This window comes from Macaca thibetana, chromosome 14 (genome assembly GCF_024542745.1).
Source record: "Macaca thibetana thibetana isolate TM-01 chromosome 14, ASM2454274v1, whole genome shotgun sequence".
In the NCBI taxonomy this organism is placed as follows: domain Eukaryota; kingdom Metazoa; phylum Chordata; class Mammalia; order Primates; family Cercopithecidae; genus Macaca; species Macaca thibetana.
The window spans coordinates 65,012,086-65,030,866 of NC_065591.1; the positions used below are offsets into that span (position 1 = coordinate 65,012,086).

Sequence of the window (18,781 nt, forward strand, 5' to 3'; positions counted from 1 at the left end):
TATCTATGGCCTGGAGACATTAGTAAATTGCCCAAGATCACACAGCCCACAGCAGTGGCAAGGAGAAATTTCACAGCTCATCTCCTGACAGATGCGCGATACACAAATTCAATTTCCAGCATCCAAATAATTCAAGGTTAAAAGTTGAGAAAGGGTGCAGAGATTTTACAAAAACATTTTCCTGAACAGCCCAGGTGAGGGTGGTGAAAGTTGCAAGTCCTTCCCATGGTCCCTTCCTGTCTATGACAAAAAGGACCTAGTCAAGTTATACTGCTGGGACCCTCACAGGTGCCCAGAAGTTCCCGTGGTGCCTTGGGCCTGGAGTCCACACTGTCCAGAGAACCCAGTTCTGGTTCCTCATTTATTAGCACGCTTGCCCCACCCACCCCCCTCCACCTCTCAGCATCTTCTAGGAAAATGAGCCCAGAGCTCAAGTTCTGGGCTAAGGGAACAGATTGTATCTCAAGTCAACCAGGTCTTCAAACATGTCAGACTGCCGATGGAGATGGAAAATCTGATCCTGGGGCAAACTAGTTTTTTGGGTTCTAATAGGCATAATCCAGGTACTCCTTCACAGAGGCTGCCACAAAGCCAACTGAGGAGCTGTGTACAGGTCCTGGAATTTTTGTTCATTTGTTTGAATTCAGCAGCCAGGTTAGGGTGACAAGACACCTTTTAATGCCATGATCCTTTGCTGCTGCCCTAGGGACGGTTCATGTGTGTCTCCAACCCATGATTTTGGCACCATCAGACATGTTCCTGCATGCTTTAGGAACTGCTGCTGAGCCACCTGGGGGGAGCCCAAGCCTAGGGGATGGGATTTGGGGAGGAAAGGAGAGGGGATCTACCACTGTTACAAGATTAACACATTCATAGGCTGTAATACAGATGAGGAAAAATAGCTTTCCTACCATAAGCTGAATGCAGGAACTGAAACTCTGTTGGATAGAAATGTTAGTTGAAATTACCACTAAGAATTTGTGCAAGGTTGTATACATTGCAGTTACATAAACACGTTTTGCATAGCAGTTTCTCCCCAGCTTCACTTCACAAAAATCGGCCGGGCGCGGTGGCTCAGCCTGTAATCCCAATGGGAGGCCGAGACGGGCGGAAGAGGTCAGGTGATCGAGACCATCCTGGCACAGTTCTTACTAAAAAATACCTAGAGGGCGCCTGTAGGCTCGGGAGGCTGAGGCAGGAGAATGGCGTGACGGAGCTTGCAGTGAGCTTGTCCAGCCTGGGTGACAGAGCGAGACTCCGGTAAATAAAAGTGAAGCACTTTTACCCTAGAGAGGGTGACAGACTTGTCATCTGGGAAAGTCCATTCAATGCAGAGAGCCCCTGGATGCCATAGTATCTTCCAGGCAGCTGACCCAGAGCTGCCTGGATGTGAACAAGCCCAAGTTCCTGCTTTTTGCTTGTCTCTTATAATACATTTCAGTTATCCCAGGAACTGCAGAGGGATTTCACATATGACAGAGACTTTGTGTTAGAGGAAGTGAAGGTTCAGAGACAATATCACCATCTTTGGCCTCTAAAGAGCTGTCTGTAAAACCTCTGAGATACGACCAATGCAGAGGCACTCCATCCCTGAAGCCTGTGGGTCACTGTGGTGCTATAGAAGGAGCACAGGTTGTGGGGTCAGACAAGTTGGGTTTGAATCCCAGCTATACTGCTTTTTTTGGAGACGGTGTCTCACTTTGTTGCCCAGGCTGGAGCGCAGTGGTGCAATGATAGCTCAATGCAGCCTCCAGCTCCTGGGCTCAAGTGATCCTTCTGTCTCAGCCTGCTAAGTAACTGGAACTACAGGTGCGTGCCACCAAGCCTGCCTATTTTTTTTAATTTAATTTTTTGTAGACACAGGGTCTTATCATGTTGCCCAGGCTGGTCTTGACCTTTGGCCTCAAGGGATCCTCCTGCCTTGCCCTCCCAAATCTACTGGTTTTTAGCTGTATAACTTTGGGCAACTTATTTAACCTGTCTGAACAAAGTTGGAGGCAGGAAGCCCTAACTTACAAGACTAAGGTAAAAATGAACGTTTGTAACATGACTTGTGCAGGGCTTGGAACAGGGCAGCTGTTCAGAAAGCACAAATTCCTTTTCCCTACTCTTCTCCAAGTCTGTTGCATGTAAAATGGGAATAGTGTATTTCTACTTTATAGGGATGCTATGAAATCAAATGAGACAATAGGGGAAAATGTTTTTGTCAACAGATTCTCATGAGGAGGTTATTTTATTTTTATCTGTATTAGTTAATCTGTTTATCCATCCCTTCATTTATTTTCAAGCCAGGTTACCATTAATAGGTCCCTAGATTCTAAAAGCCAAGTCTTGATTGGCTCCTACCTCTTATGGGGCCAAAGAGTTCTTAAATAAGATCCCTGAAATCATTAAGAGCTTGGGAAAAAGCTCCAAATACCCACACTGCTTTCAGAACCAATGAAAAGAGTGAAATGTTTCCCTGCATCCTGGACAGATGACATCTTAGGGTACTCAGAGCTGCTAAAAATAGCTTTCTCTCAAGCAACTTCTTGGTCTCCTTAAAGCAGCTGAAAGAAATTTAAACCTAAGAGCCTGGTTCCTTCTGAAGGTACCTCTCTGCATCACAAATGGCTGGCTCTGGCAGGAAGGTGAGAGTAACCTACACTGTCCTCTCTGACCTTGAGCCAGCTTCTCCATGGTAGGAAGTCCCCCACAGTCAGGAAACCTGCACTGTGAATCCAGAGGCCAGCATTCCAAAATATGCTCTGTGTGTGTGTGTGTGTGTGTGTGTGCGCGCGCGCGTGTGTGTAAGTAACTCAAAGGGAAAGGGATCTTCCCAAAGTCACACCAAAATCAGAAGCAAAGCTAGTGCTACAACCTAGGTCTTTCAACTCCGAGTTTGGGGTCTTTTAATACAGTATTCTAGCATTACCCTCTCTTGTGGATTTTGTGCGTTTTTGAGAAAACAGTCTGGGTGACTTTAGTAGAAATATGTTGACTTTTAAAAACAAAATTGGGGAATTTCAAGTTAGATGAGGGCTTACTTTTTGCTTGTTTTAAAATTAAAGCTGAATACACATGCCAGGATGCACTCAATCTCAATCTCTCTTTTTTTCCCTACAGTTTCAGCCTCCTCCTATCTGCACTCCTTTCCCTCTTTAGCCAGTCTAATGCCTTAATTTCTCTCTGGCCCACTGATACAACTACAGTGTAGCAGTTAAGAGCTCATGTGGCACAATGGCAAGGTGCGGGCGGGGCTTGGATCTTTGGGCTAGTTATGTAAATTCTCTAAGCTTTAGTTTTCCCATTTGGAAAATGGGGATAATAAGGGTACCAACCTCAAAAGTTTATTGCAATATGCAACAAGCTAATATAGATAAAGAACTTCAAATAGTTCCTGACATATAGAAAACATTCAACAAACAGTAGCTATTTATTCCATGTCTTTCCACTTATTGGCAAACTGATTCTAAAACAATCCCACAATCTATCATTAGAAGTGCTGAACATTATGAGAAAATAGCCCAGTGCTGGGCATGAGAGCCTGGACAAATTCGCAGCCTCCACCACTCAGATAGGCCCCCAGTGTGACCCTACTCTGTTATCTTTTGGTAGTTTCCAGTCCTACTCCTTCCTGTGAGGCTCTCACATCCTGACCTCCCTGGTTAAGAACCCTCCCTTGATCCCTACTCCCCTCTGTCTAAGCAAATCAAGGTCATTAGATGAGAACTCTCCACTTTCCACTGGGCAATTTATTCTAAGCATATCTACCTGTCACGTTTCCTTTAGTCTTTCCTTTAGTTGCCCTCCTGCGTGTGGCACCCTGTCTCCACCCGCTACTCAACTTCCCAAACCAAAGAAGAGAACTGAGCTCCAGAATTCCCACCCCTACAGCAGCCTCTGTGGAGGCCTGGCTCTGACTGGCACCACCTCTCCTGTGTCTCTGACTTGTCCTCTCCACTTGCACCTTCCTATCAGTACCCCACACTCATATCTGAGAAAACCTTCCTTCAACCCTACATTCACTTCTAGTCAGTGTCCTTTTGTTTTTCCTTTCCTGGTAGCTAAGCTTCTAGTAAGAATAGGCTATATATGCTAAATCTACTTCTTGACTCCTGATTCACTGCACTCTGGTTTCTAGCCTCACCACCTCACTGACAATGCTTCCAATGAGGTCACTGATGGCCTCCTGACTAGAAAGACAATGAATCTTCTTCATTCTTGATCTTACTTGACCTTCTGCAACAACTCATTTTGTTTTAGTCTAGACAGTTTACAAAGTCAGTTCACAGATCTCATAGCACTTAAATTTAAATCATTTATTTATATATGATATACATGATCCTCGAAGCCATTGTACTTAAGATAGAACTTACCAAATTTGATTATCAGAGAGAATTTCTGTAGCTTTTATTATTTCTGTCTTCTATCATAGATCTTGGGGAAAATATTATATGTCATATTGACTAAAGGTAAATATAAAACCAATGCTGAGATACCATTATAGAACTTTAGCCCATGTGTCACTGCTCCCTTCAAAAGCTTTCCAAAGGCAGTGATTACAGCTTCCTCAAGTTTGAATCCTCTACAAGGTCTTCCAAAGTGTCTTGGGCATAACAGGGTGAGTCAAAATGTCTGTGAAATGACACATCTATGTAAGCACCTTAGGGGATACCATTACCTATTTACATAAAATAGTTCTTGTTTGTCCCAAAAAGAGGGGCTGTCTGATAACTTCATGGTATGTGTGTATAATTATGATATGATTCCTACTTAGAGATGGGGGAAATGAGGTTCAAATAGGTCAAGTGACTTTAAGGTTGCGAATCTAGGAAATGACAGAGTGAGGACTCAAATCTAGGTCTTCAGACAACCTGTATTCTTTCCTCCTTTAAGTAAGCCCCAAGAAAGAGAATGACAGTAGAATAAACACTAGATTGGCAGAGAAAAGCATAGGACGAGAGTCAGGAGATCTGCCAAAGATTCTAGTCCTTATGCGAATGCTGACTCACTGGGTAACTTGGGACAAAACACTGCTTTTTGTTTCTCCTTTGTCAAGAGAAGAGGTTGAAGTGGAGGATCTCTAAGGTCTTTTGAAGCTTTCTAATTCTATAATGATAAGTGCTAAACAAGAAAATGGCATGGGTTGGCGGGCGGGGGGGTGCGTATTATCAGGAGATTCAAGGCCTCTCCAAATCCGGCCCTTGTATATCTATAGTTCAGATTCATCTAGCTGCTCACAGTTTAACCACTCCCCTACTTCTACGTTCCTCACAGTGTCATGTTCTCACATCTCTAAGCCTCTGCCCATGTTCTACTCTGCCTGGAATGCCCATTATTCCTTGTGTGCTTAAAGAACAGCTTCTACTTCTCCTTCAAATCTCTATTGTTCTCCATTCTCTGAAGCCTGCCCTACACTTTCACCCCCAGGCAGACTGTTGTTCCCTCCTCCTTCCCTTATATGTATTCCTTTTTATAATACTTAGCAGATTAGTACTGCAATGAGTTTATATGCCAGATTCCCAAATGGGAGCTACTTCAGGCAGGCAAAGATGGCATCTTTTAATTTTTCTATCCCAGTATGGAAGACATTCAACAAATACTTGTTGAGTAAATGGAACTTACATAAAACCATCCACAACCCTGAGGCAGGCAGTCACATCTGAATCTTAAGAGTGGTGAGGTGACTTGCCCAAGGCCTTAGAACTAGTGAGTTGGGTAATCAGGATTCAAACCCAGGACTTTCTAACCACAGAGCCCATACTCTTTCTCCTGCTCTTGAGTATTAGAGCACCAACTGAGCATGAGGGTTAAGATCAGAACTAAGACTGCTGCAATGCTCCGAGCCCAAAATAGAAAAAACCTTTTCAACATTTTCAAACCCTGAAATTTCAACCTCAATCCAAGTGTTGGGCCTTTATTACTTTTGAAAAACAAGTAGCTTATCTCAGCTTGAAAAACAGCTCTTTACTCTCTGGTGGCAAGAGCATGTGTGTGTGCCCCAAGGTGTGTAGGTGTGTGTGTGTGTGTCCCAAGGTGTATGTGTGTCCCAGTGGCAGCCTCAGGGAAAACTCAGCAGAGAATGAATTTGGACATTGCTTGGGAGAGCAGAAAAGGTTCCATGAGGAGGATGCAGGTCTCAGATATTCCAGCGTGGGAGAGATGAGTCAACCTTAAGTCCCAGACAGAGTGGAGGAGGTTCTATTCCCGCCCCCACCCTGAGGCTGATTGTCCCAGTTCCCAGAGGGGACTCCCAGGAAAATCAAGCCTGGACAGGCTGGGACCGGAGCAATTAAGAACAGGAAAAGGCCAGCAAGTGGTTTTGTTTTTCCAAATAGAATCCCCCTTCCTACCCCATTTGCCACTGCTAGGTCCCCATTTTCTCTTTACCTGGAGCATAACTGGGACTATTGGTGGGGTACAGGCTGGGATTGTAGGCAGGGGCAGCTGCTGGATAGGCTGTGGGGTAACCTACAGAGAGATAAGAAAACGCTTATTTAGTTAGGCAAAAAACAAACAAACAAACAAAGCAGATTTTTGAGGAAACAGAATCCAAGTCCTAGGCTTGGCCTTCAGTCTCTCCATGGGCTATTTCAGATAGCATATGTGACCAGTTTTCAGCCTCTCAAGAGAAAAGTTACCAATACCAAAATCCCAATATATGCAGACTTTTTGGTCTATTTTTTAAAAGCAATACAAGAAATATGTCTATATGCTCACCATAAAAAAAAAAAAAAAAAAAAAAAAAAAAAGGAAGTGGCCAGGCACAGTGGCTCACGCCTGTAATCCCAGCACTTTGGGACGCTGAGGCAGGTGGATCACGAGGTCAGGAGTTCGAGACCAGCCTGGCCAAGATGGTGAAACCTCGTCTCTACTAAAAATACAAAAATTAGCCAGGCGTGGTGGTGGGCGCCTACGGTCCCAGCTGCTATGGGGACCGAGGCAGGAAAGTCAGTTGAACTCGGGAGGCGGAGGCTGCAGTGAGCCGAGATCACACCACTGCACTCTAGCCTAGGCGACAGAGCAAGACTCCATCTCCCCCCCCCCCCCCAAAAAAAAACAACAAACAATGGAAGTAACATAGAAGTTTATAGTTTTTATGTTCAAGTTTACTTTCACATTCCTGCCACAATACTACTCTCCTCCCCAGAGGTAACATCATTAACAGTTTGACATCTATCTTTCCAGATGGCTTTCTACACATTTTTATACACATATATTCAGTGGTGTGCTGGTAAATATTTAACAACAGGCTCGAAGGGGTTGGAGATGGGAGCTGCTTTGCAGCATTTGCCAACTGCCATGGCATAAATGCTTCCACCATGACCAATTTGATGCTACCAACATCACTGAATGAGTAGCTTGGAAGAGGTGCCCACAATCAGCTCTCAAGAGCTTACACAGACCAGCTCCAGCTCACCACAGTATACTATATTCGGTTTGGGAGATTTTTTTGAAATTTTTTTATCATGGTAAAATACGTGTAATATAAAATTTACAATTTTAACCATTTTTAAATATATAATTCAGTGACATTAATGACATTTACAATGTTATGCAACTACCATCACTATTTGTTTCCAAGACATTTTCATCATCCCAAACAGAAACTCTGTAACCATTAACAATACATCCCCCAATACTCAGCCTGGTAACCTCTAATCTACTTTCTGTCTCTCTGAATTTGCCTATTTTATGTAAGTGGAATCATACACTATTTGTCCTTTTGTGTCTGGTTTCTTTCACTTAGGATAATGTGCTTAAAGTTCATTCATGTTGTAGCATGTACCATAACTTTCTTCTTCTTTATGGCTGCATAATATTCCACTATGTGTATATGCCAGATTTTCTTTATGCATTCATCTGTTGAGGGACGCCTAGGTTGTTTCCACCTTTTGGCTATTGTGAATAATGGTACAAAAACAATGACATGTAAGCATCTGTCTGAGTACCTGTTTTCAAATCTTTGGGATACATACCAAGTAGTAGAATTGTTGGGTCATACAGTAATTTTATGTTTAGCTTTTTAAGGAATCACCAAACTGTTTTTCACAATGTCTGTACTATTTTACATTTCCACCAGCAATGCATGAGAGTTCAAATTTCTCTACATCCTCAACAACCCTTGTTCTTTTCTATTATTATTATGATAGCCATTCTATAGTTAAAGTGTGAAGTGGGATCTCCGTGTGGTTTTGATTTGCATTTCCCTAACGACTAATGATGTTGAGCATATTTTCGTGTACTTATTGGCTATCTTTATATCCTCTCTGGAGAAATGTCTATCCAAATCATTTTCCCATTTAAAAATACAATTATTTGGCTGGGCGTGGTGGCTCACGCCTGTAATCCCAGCACTTTGGGAGGCCGAGGCGGGCAGATCACATCGTCAAGAGATTGAGACCAGCCTGACAAACAAGGTGGAAACCCTGTCTCTACTAAAAAAATAACAAAAATTAGCTGGGTGTGGTGGCACACGCCTGTAGTCCCAGCTACTAAAGAGGGTGGGCTGCAGTGAGCCGAGATGGCACCACTGCACTCCAGCCTGGTGACAGAGTGAGACTCCATCTCAAAAAAAAAAAAAAAAAAATAATAATAATAATAATAATAATACATTTAAAAAATACAATTATTTGTTTATTTTTTAGAGACAGGGTCTTGTTCTATTACCCAGGATGGAGTATAATGGCAGGATCATAGCTCACTGTAGCTTCAAACTCCTGGGCTCAATCAATCCTCCTGCTTCAGCCTCCTGCTGGGCCTACAGGTGCGTGCCAACATGCCCTGCCTTTTTTTTTTCTTTTTTGCTTTGTTTTGTTTTTGTGTTTTTTAGAGACTGGGTCTCATTATATTGCTCATGCTGGTCTCAAACTCCTGGCCTCAAGTGATTTTCCTGCCTTGGCTTCCTAAAGTGCTGGGATTACAGGGCATTTTCCCATTTGTTCACTGGGTGGTTTGTCTTTTTGCTGTTATACTGCAGAAGTTCTCTATACATGCTGAATATTAAACCATTATCAGATGTATTACTTACAAATATTTTCTCCCATTCTGTGGGTTGTCCTTTTACTTTCTTGATATTGCCTTTGATGCAAAAAAAAATTCAATTTTGATTTAAGTCCAATTTACCTATTTTTTTCTTTTGTTGATTATGCTTTTGGTGTCCTATCTAAGAATCCACTGCCAAATCCAAGGTCATGAAGATTGACCCTTATGTTTTCTTCTAACGGCTTTATAGTTTTGGTTTATATTGAGATCACCGATCCATTTGAGTTAATTTTTATATATGATATGAGGTAGGGGTATACACCATTATATATTCTTTTTCACTTTAACATTATAAACAATTACTCATGTAATCACATATTCTTCGAAAGGCTTATTTTAATATCTTTATGATATTCCATATGTAGATATATCATTTAACCATTACCTGTTTTAGTTGTTTGAAAATTTCACTTTTGGGCCAGGCGCAGTGGCTCACGCCTGTAATCCCAGCCCTTTGGGAGGCCCAGGTGGGCGGATCACTTGAGGTCAGGAGTTCGAGACCAGCCTGGCCAACGTGGTGAAACCCCATCTCTACTAAAAATACAAAAATTAGGCAGGCGTGGTGGCGCATGCCTGTAATTCCAGCTACTTGGGAGGCTGAGACAGGAGAGTTGCTTGAACCTGGGAGGCGGAGGTTGCAGTGAGCCGAGATCGCGCCACTGCACTCCAGCCTGGATGACAGAGCGAGACCCTGTCTCAAAAAAAAAAAAAAAGAAAATTTCACTTTTAAAATAGCTAACAAACTAAAATAACCTAAGTAAATCTCCGACTGATTATTTCTTTAGGAATGAATTCTAGAAGTCAAATCTCTAGGTTAAAGGATAGGCCATTTTTTTTTTTTGAGATGGAGTTTCACTCTGTCGCCAGGCTGGAGTGCAGTGGCGCTGTATCAGCTCACTGCAACCCCTGCCTCTTGGGTTCAAGCGATTCTCCTGCCTCAGCTTCCCGAGTAGTTGGGACTACAGGTGTGTGCCACCATGCCCGGCTAATTTTTGTATTTTTAGTAGAGATGGGGTTTCACCATGTTGGCCAGGATGGTCTTGATCTCTCGATCTCATGATCCACCTGCCTTGGCCTCCTGAAGTGCTAGGATTACAGGTGTGAGCTATCGCGCCCGGCTGGGTAGGCCTATCTTTTTTTTTTTTTTTTTTTGAGACGGAGTCTCGCTCTGCCGCCCAGGCAGGAGTGCAGTGGCCGGATCTCAGCTCACTGCAAGCTCCGCCTCCCGGGTTTACGCCATTCTCCTGCCTCAGCCTCCCGAGTAGCTGGGACTACAGGCGCCCGCCACCTCGCCCGGCTAGTTTTTTGTATTTTTTAGTAGAGACGGGGTTTCACCGTGTTAGCCAGGATGGTCTCGATCTCCTGACCTCGTGATCCGCCCGTCTCGGCCTCCCAAAGTGCTAGGATTACAGGCTTGAGCCACCGCGCCCGGCCGGGTAGGCCTATCTTTAAAGTTCATCCATCCAACAATTTGAGTATCTACTTGGTGCCAGACACTGGTTTAGGGGCTTTTGTCAGTGAACAAAACAAAGATCCCTTTCCTTGTGGAGTTTATATTCTAAGAGGGTGGGAGAAAGCACCCTTGGATAAATATTAAACATAAAGTCTTCAGTGCTATGGAAAAGAGAAAATGGGCAAAGTAAAGGGAATCAGAAGTGCCAAAGTGTCGAGGGTAAGGGCACTGCAATATTAAACAGAATAATCAGAGTAAGACACATTGAGAAGGTATTATTTTTGCAAACGCTTGAAGGAAATGATAGTGTTAAGCAGATAGCTGAAGGAAGAGTGTTTCAGACAAAACAGTCAGTGCAAAGGCCCTAAAGTGGACAGCATATGGGACAATGTTGGAGGAATAGCAAAAAGGCCAGTGTGGCTGGAATGGAACAAATGACGGGGCAGTAGTAGTAGAGGAAGTCAGAGAGGTAAAGGGCTGGCCAGTTCATGTAGGACTTTACAGGCCACTATGAGGACTTAGACTTCTATTCTGAGTGAAATGAAAAGACCTCATGGTTTTCAGCAGAAGAATAACATGCTTTGACTTATGTTTGAAAAGGGTCACTCTGATTGATGTGTTGAAAACAGACTATAATGGGGTAGAGAAGCATAGCAATCAGCTGAGAGCCTACTGCAAGCTCCTAGCAATAGATGTTGGGACTCAGACAAGAGAAATAGCGGAGGTGAAGAGACGTGACACGCTAAGAGCCTTCACATACTTTGCCATACTGTTTTCTAGAAAGACCATCAATTTGTACTTGTTCTAACCAATGTATAAGTGCCTGTCTCACTGCTTCCTGCAGTTGTTAGATGCTCACTGGTATTTTGTCTGACAATGAAAAGCTGGTTTTAAAAGTCAAAGATTAAACCCCTAAATCCCTAAAAGCTTCTTTGGGATTTGTAAATATTGGAGCTTTAATAATGTATCTTTGTTAATATGCCTTTCCCTGAATCCTTTCCAATTCCAAAGAAAATTCACCTCTTTACCCCCCAATCATTTTCTGATTTTAGAACTGAGGTAGCTAACTTGTCAATTAATTAGCAATCTGGAGGCGTGCTACCTCTCAGGAAGAAAGTCAGGGGTCTAATCCGGGAAGCCAAGTGATCCAGTCTCATAGCCAAAATCTGTATTCAGCTTCATGTGAGAAATTGTGCAGCCACAGGTAATCACACTCCTGTTTTGTCATTTCAGATACCTTTCACTTTAGGGGCAATTATAGGATGTTCCTTCAATGTTTCCAAGTGGAATTATTTTTAATTCACTTGAACTTGGCAGATATTATATAATGGCAGCATTACGGGGAGCTTTATTTGGTCCTCCCTCCCTCTCTTTCCTTCCTTTCTTACTTCTTTTCTTACCTTCCTTCCTTATCTTCTTACCTTACTTACTTCTTTATTTATTTATTAATTACAGGGTCTCAAGCGTTGCCTGAGTCCAGGAGTTTTATAACTGTTAATACATTAAGTCTGATCAGGCATGGTGGCTCACACCTGTAATCTCAGCACTCTGGGAGGCTGAAGTGGGAGGATCGCTTGAGCTCAGGATCTCTACAGTCTTCTGACACATGACTGTCATTGAGACATACCATGTATATTTCACTCATTGCTCATACAAAAGATATTTTCACACTTGCTTTTCATTTGAGCCTCAGGTCAATCCTAATGTGATTTCTCCCATTTTATAGCTAATCAAATAGAGGTTGAGAGGTGAAGTAACTTTCTGGTTAAGATTATTCAGCAAGTCGGCTGGGCGCGGTGGCTCACGCCTGTAATCCCAGCACTTTGGGAGGCCGAGATGTGCGGATCACGAGGTCAGGAGATAGAGACCATCCTGGCTAACATAGTGAAACCCCGTCTCTACTAAAAATGCAAAAAATTCGCCGGGCGTGGCGGCGGGCGCCTGCTAGTCCCAGCTACTTGGGAGGCTGAGGCAGGAGAATGGCGTGAACCCAGGAGGCGGAGCTTGCAGTGAGCCGAGATGCACGCCCACTGCACTCCAGCCTGGGCGACTAAGTGAGACTCTTGTCTCAACAACAACAACAACAACAAAAAGATTATTCAGGTAGTCAGTGGTCAAATTGGGAAGGGAATCCCAAAAGCAATACCTTTTCCACACCTACCAAATAATTATCACTTTGTCCTTAGAAATAAACCTGCCCCTTTTGTATTGGTATTTTTTGAAGGTCAAGAGTGAAGAGAATAAATGGACACAAGTTAGCCTTTCTCCTTTGTATCCTAAAGGCTGCAATAGTGATCAGGTATTCTGGGATTTTGATGTGTACATTTTAATTGCTTTACAGATGTCAATACAATCTAATCCTCTTTTCTTGTTGGTACTAGGATTAGGACTAAAGAAATATAAAGCTATTTTTTTTATTAATATGGAAATTAGAAATTACTTTCAACAGAAATCAGGGGACTATTTCTGAAAATACTTTACCTTTAGGAGCTAAAAATAGCAGAGCATCAAAAGGCTAGAGGAAGACAAACTCCCTGGCTCAAAAAGACAAAGAGGCTTACTTCTTTGTGAGTAGGAGAATACTTAGGCAATGAAGACATTTTCGGTTTGAAGCTCACAATTAAAAAGAAAACTGCCCCGCATATGACCCCCTAGGGTGATCAAAACCAAAACAAGACCAAAAAAATCTTTATTCTCTCAAGATAATAAAGAAGAGCGCAAGAGGAAGGATGTAATTTTGAATCTGTATTATGTTCTGGCCACTGTGCTAGGCACTTCTTTATCTGATACAAAATATATTACTAGTTCCATTTTAGAGACGAGGATATTAAGACTTCTCTTACAGAGCTAATAAGTAGAGAGTGGAGACAGAACCCAGACCTGCTGAGTGAGACAATATCCATTCCTACCAACCTCCCTGCCTCTCCTCAAAATGAGTCTACTCAGAGAAAATCTCTGGATTTGGCTTCCATTTACTTTGCCAAGATTCTTTCACTTCATCTTCAAAACCAAGGAAAATAGGAAATTACTCTAGAGAGTCAATTTGGTCAAAGATGGCTGCGTTTAAAAAAAAAATAAAACAACAACTACTGTTTCCACTCAGTGGAAAGGTCATGGTCATGTTATTGAAAAGTATCACAGGCACTGAATTACAGAGTTGGAAGAGGTATTAGAGGTGATTGAGGCCAATTTGTCACTCAGCACAGGAATACCCTTTACAGTGGCACACATGACTGGCAGCATAGCCTCTGCCAGCATACTCTTCTTTTTTTTCCCGAGATGGAGTCTTGCTCTGTCGCCAGGCTGGAGTGCAGTGGTGCAATCTCGGCTCACTGCAACCTCCGCCTCCTGGATTAAAGCGATTCTCCTGCCTCTGCCTCCCAAGCAGCTGGGATTACAGGCACATGCCACCACACCTGGCTAGTTTTTGTATTCTTAGTAGAGATGGGGTTTCATCATGTTGGCCAAGCTGGTCTCAAACTCTTGACCTCGTGATCCACCCACTTCAGCCTCCCAAAGTGCTGGGATTACAGGTGTGAGCCACCATGCCAGGCCACTCGTTTATTTATTTATTTTTTTTGAGATAGTCTCGCTATGTCGCCCAATCTAGAGTATAGTGGTGTGATCTCGACTCACTGCAACCTCTGCCTCCTCAGTTCAAGCAATTCTTCTGCCTCAGCCTCCCGTAGCATACTCTTCTAATGATGGTACACTCAGAACCTCTTCAGTGAGTCAAAGCACAGACTGGAGAGCTCTGAAATTAGAAAATTCTTCACTCTGAGCTAAAAATCTGACTTATTAGGTATCTCACCCTGAACACTTTTTCAGCCACTGGAGTGCAGAGGCTGAGGCAGGAGAATTGCTTGAACCCAGGAGGCAGAGGTTGCAGTGAGTTGAGATCACACCACTGCACTCTAGTTCCTGGTCCTAGTTTTCCCCTCACAGAACATGTCTGTTTCCTCTCCTCCAGGACAGCCTGCTAGAGATATGAAGACATCCATGATTCCTCCTGAATTTTCTTGTGTCCAAATCCAACAGACCCAGTTCCTTCAATCTTCCCTCATCCTGATTGCTCACTAGTGATCAGACTTCAATTTACAAATCCCCTTCCCTTAAAACAATTCAATTATTCTTCTTGCCTTGTTCATTCTTCTGCTGATAGTTTTTCCCCAATTAAAAAAAGATAATTGAACTGACATAACAAGACTATGGTGATTGTGGTCAGTGAAGGCCTAAAGTGACTGCATCCAGATTTCATCATCATCATCATCATAGCATCTGGCAAATACTCTGTGGCAAGCAGGGTGCTAGGTTCTTTACAGAGGCACTTACAGTCTAATGGGGAAATAATATAGTTATTTAAATTAATCTACAGGTGTAATATATGTAAGATATATTCAGAGAATGCTGAAAGTGTTATCAGAATGCTGAGGAGGAAATGAAGAACATGTTTAGAATAGTTGGGAAAGGCTTCTGAGAGAAATAAACATTTTAGTTGGCTTTGAACAATGAATGGGAGGAGTTTGTCAAGGTGTGGAGAGGGCAGGGACAAAGAAATATATACTGATTCCATGCATGAAGGTATGAAAGTGCATATCACATTAGGGAAATGGTAAATAGTTCAGTGCAGTTGAATTTACTGCATGTGGGGAAAAGTGGCAGGAAATAAAGATAAAAAGGTAGACTAGGGGACAGGCTGTGAAGGGATCTGAATGCCAGGCTAAGGGATGGAATTAATAAAAAAAAAAAAAAAAAATAGGAAAACATTGGAGGGTTGTAAACTGGGGGTTTCATGTGTGTGTTTTACAAAAACTACTCCGGCGGCAGCATGAAAAGTTCAGAGTGGTTAAGATCAGAGAAGGAGGAACATGATAGTAAGTCACTACAGTAGCCCAAAGGAAAAGTTAAAACACTAGCAATAGGATGCAGAGAGGGGGGACTACAAAGATGTTTAGGAGGCAGAGCCTACAAAATTTGATCCTGAGCACAAAAACCCCATTTTAGTCCTGTGGGCTAAAAACCTACAAAGAAAGATGGGAAACGTTCTAACTGCAGGGTTTGCAAGTACTAGCCCCCCGCCCCACCCCCACTTCTTTTCTTTGATAGGCAGAAGGAAATAAAATAAATAGACCCTTGAATCTGTTAGTTCCAGAAAAATGCATGAATCTGAATTTCTCTTACTAGCTGGGAGGCTTGGCTGCTGAGAGTGCTATACTGGTGAAAATGTAGGTCAGCCCAAGCAGGCAGCAGTTCTGTAGTGCTGGCTCTGAACCTGCCCACCAGACCTGAATCTAAGATAGCCTGTATATTAGATTCAAGGCCCAGCCACCCAGCCTTCCACTGGCGAGCTGCAGGGAATTGTAAAGGGTGTGAACTATAATAAATGAGGCACTGTTCTCATCTAGGGCAAGGCAGGTCCTCCTGAGGTAACAAGACAGGAGGAAATATCCAGTAATCAACTGTGCTCTGAGTTGTGCTGCATCTTCGGAGAAAGCATACCTATCCAGGTTAAAGGCCAGCAACCTCTGGGTCATTCACCTAGGCTGAGCCCTCGCACAGAAAGGCTGCTAAAACCAGATCAGCCTTAACTTCCTATGTCATTAGTGTACAAACAGTATCAACAACAAAAAAAGGTAAGAAAATAAGTTGCTTAGACGTTAGTAATATAACTGCTCCTAGGTAAATATATAAGGCCAAGTGTGTGCTGCTGCCTCAGGACAAATTTTTTTTTTTTTTTTTAACTAATCTAAAAATATCTCTGCAGTTCCCTATCCGCCGGTAAAGGAGAGATTTTAATGTGAAGCAGATGGCTTATTCTCTCAATCCCCATTCCAGGAGTGTGCTGTTGCTTCTTTTTTCTCCTACATTTACAAGGCACTTCGGAGGTACTCAACACTTTAGAGGTTGTTTGGTGTCTCTAACCTCTGCGCATTTATCTTCTAAAACAGATCAAGGAGCAAGGTGAAATGTTGTGAATGGATAATCTGGTCCATGAATACCTTTGTCTCTCAGGTCAATTCACTCTTTTTTTTTTGAGTCGGAGTTTTACTCTTGTCCCCCAGGCTGGAGTACAATGGTGTGATCTCCGCTCACTGCAACCTCTGCCTCCCAGGTTCAAGCGATTCTCCTGCCTCCGCCTCCTGAGTAGCTGGGATTACAGGCACCTGCTACTGCGCCCAGCTAATCTTTGTCTTTTTAGTAGAGACGGGGTTTCACCATGTTGGCCAGGCTGGTCTTGAACTCCTGGCCTCAAGTGATCTGCCTGCCTCGACCTCCCAAAGTGCTGAGATTACAAGTGTGAGCCACTGCACCTGGTCCACTCTTTTATTCTACTGTTCCATTTAAAGACATTTACTAAAAGGAAAAATCTTGCTCAGATTCAATGTAATGTATTGGAACACTTGTTTTCCATGTAAAATAATAAAACTAGACATCCCCAACCCCACACCTCACACTTCTCCAATTCTAGAAAGACAAAAGATTTAAATATAAAATAAAACAGGCTGGTCGTGGTGGCTCACTCCTGAAATCCCAATGCTTTGGGAGGCTGAGGAAGGAGGATCGCTTGAGCACAAGAGTTTGAGACTTGCCTGGGCAATGTAGCGAGACCCTGGCTCTACAAAAAGTGGTGGCATGTGCCCATAGTCCCAGCTACAAGGGAGGCTGAGGTGGGAGGATCACTTGAGCCCAGGAGATAGCGGCTGCAGTGAGCCGTGACTGCACCACTGTACTCTAGCCTAGGTGACAAAGTGATACCTTGTCTCAAAAAAAGAAAAAGTAAAAAAAAAAAAAAAAAAGAAAAAGAAATAGGAGAATCTCAGAGTCCCAGAGAATATCAGTATAACCTTGGGATTACAAAGTGTTTCTTAGATGATACCAAAAGGAAGAACCACAAAAGGGTGAAAAATTTAATTAAAACATAAAATTCTATATGTCAAAAGATGCCATAAACAAAGTTAAAAGGCAAGCACAGAGAAATAAAAGACATTTGTAACATATGTTAACATTGGACTAGAGGCCAGATTAAAAAACTCATATTAATCAAGAAGAAATGAAAATAAGCCAATAGAATCTAATCAGGCAACAAAACACAAAAGAAACCAGACAGCTGACTGGGGAGCAACAGAAAAATGTTCAACCACAATAGTAATCAGCAAAATGCACATAAAAGGAATATTATATTATTTCATACCTATCAGATGGTCTTTTTCTTTTCTTTTTTTTTTTTTTGAGAGGGAGTCTTGCTCTGTTGCCAGGCTGGAGTGCAGTGGCGCTATCTCAGCTCACTGCAACCTCCACCTTCCGGGTTCAAACAATTCCCCTGCCTCAGCCTCCCAAGTAGCTTACAGGGGTACAGGCACATGCCTATACCACTTGGCTAATTTTTTCTATTTTAGTAGAGAAGGGGTTTCACCACGTTGGCCAAGATGGTCTCGATCTCCTGACCTCGTGATCCACCCACCTCAGCCTCCCAAAGTGCTGGGATTAGAGGCGTGAGCCACCACGCCCGGCCTAGACAGGCAAAAATTTTAAAGTGTGACAATATCAGGTGTTGAATAGGACCCAAAACAATGCTCATATTTTGTTCGGGGTTTCTACATTTGTATTCAAATGGGATACTGGTCTATCCACAGTTTTCTTGTGATGTCTTTGTCTGGTTTTGGTATCAAGGTAATATTGGCCTCACAGAACGAGTTAGAAAGTGTTCCTTTATCTTCTATTTTTTCAAATAGTTTGTGCAGGATTGGTGTTAGTTCTTATTCAAATATTTGGTAGAACTCACCAAAGACGCCATCTGGCTTTTCTTTGCAGAAAGTTTTTTGATTACTAAATCTCTCTCTGTTATAGGTCTGGTCAGATTTTCTATTTCTTTATAAGTCGGTGTTGGCAGTTTGTGTCTTTCTAGGAATTTGTCTGTTTCACCTAGGTGTCTAATTTGTTAGCATACAATTGTTCACGGTCTTACCTCATATTCCTTTTTATTTCTATAAAAGTCAGTAGTAATGTCCTCTGTATCATTCTTGATTTTAGTAATTGGAGACTTCTCTCTTTTGTTCTTCATTAGCCTAGCTAGAGCTAAAAGGGTTTGTTGATTTTGCTGGTCTTTTAAAATAACCAACTTTTGGTTTATTGATTTTCTCTATTGTTTTTCTCCATTTTATTTCATTGATTTCTTTATCATGTCCTCTCCTCTACTTGATTTAGGCTTCATTTGCTCTTTTTCCCCGCAGTGTGTTAAAGTGAAAGATTCAGTTATTGAGTTGAGGTCTTTTTTTTTTTTGAGATGGAGTCTCGCTCTGT

General features: G+C 42.5%; 3 protein-coding genes across 6 annotated transcripts in view; 2 read left to right on the forward strand and 1 right to left on the reverse strand.

Moving 5' to 3' along the window:
- The window catches only part of PLEKHB1 (pleckstrin homology domain containing B1), a 367,567-nt gene that overhangs the window by 117,435 nt on the left and 231,351 nt on the right, over positions 1–18,781 (forward strand). The window lies entirely within an intron of this gene.
- Positions 1–18,781, forward strand: part of MRPL48 (mitochondrial ribosomal protein L48) — a 525,613-nt gene that overhangs the window by 49,961 nt on the left and 456,871 nt on the right. The window lies entirely within an intron of this gene.
- The window catches only part of FAM168A (family with sequence similarity 168 member A), a 206,280-nt gene that overhangs the window by 22,825 nt on the left and 164,674 nt on the right, over positions 1–18,781 (reverse strand). For 3 of the 4 annotated variants that reach the window (XM_050756425.1, XM_050756424.1, XM_050756426.1), the window contains 2 exons: positions 6,373–6,453; positions 912–938 (listed from right to left, as the gene is read on the reverse strand). In XM_050756425.1, the coding sequence (XP_050612382.1) occupies positions 912–938; positions 6,373–6,453 (108 nt within the window). The remainder of the gene's footprint in view (positions 1–911; positions 939–6,372; positions 6,454–18,781) is intronic. The other variant, XM_050756427.1, reaches the window with a different exon arrangement.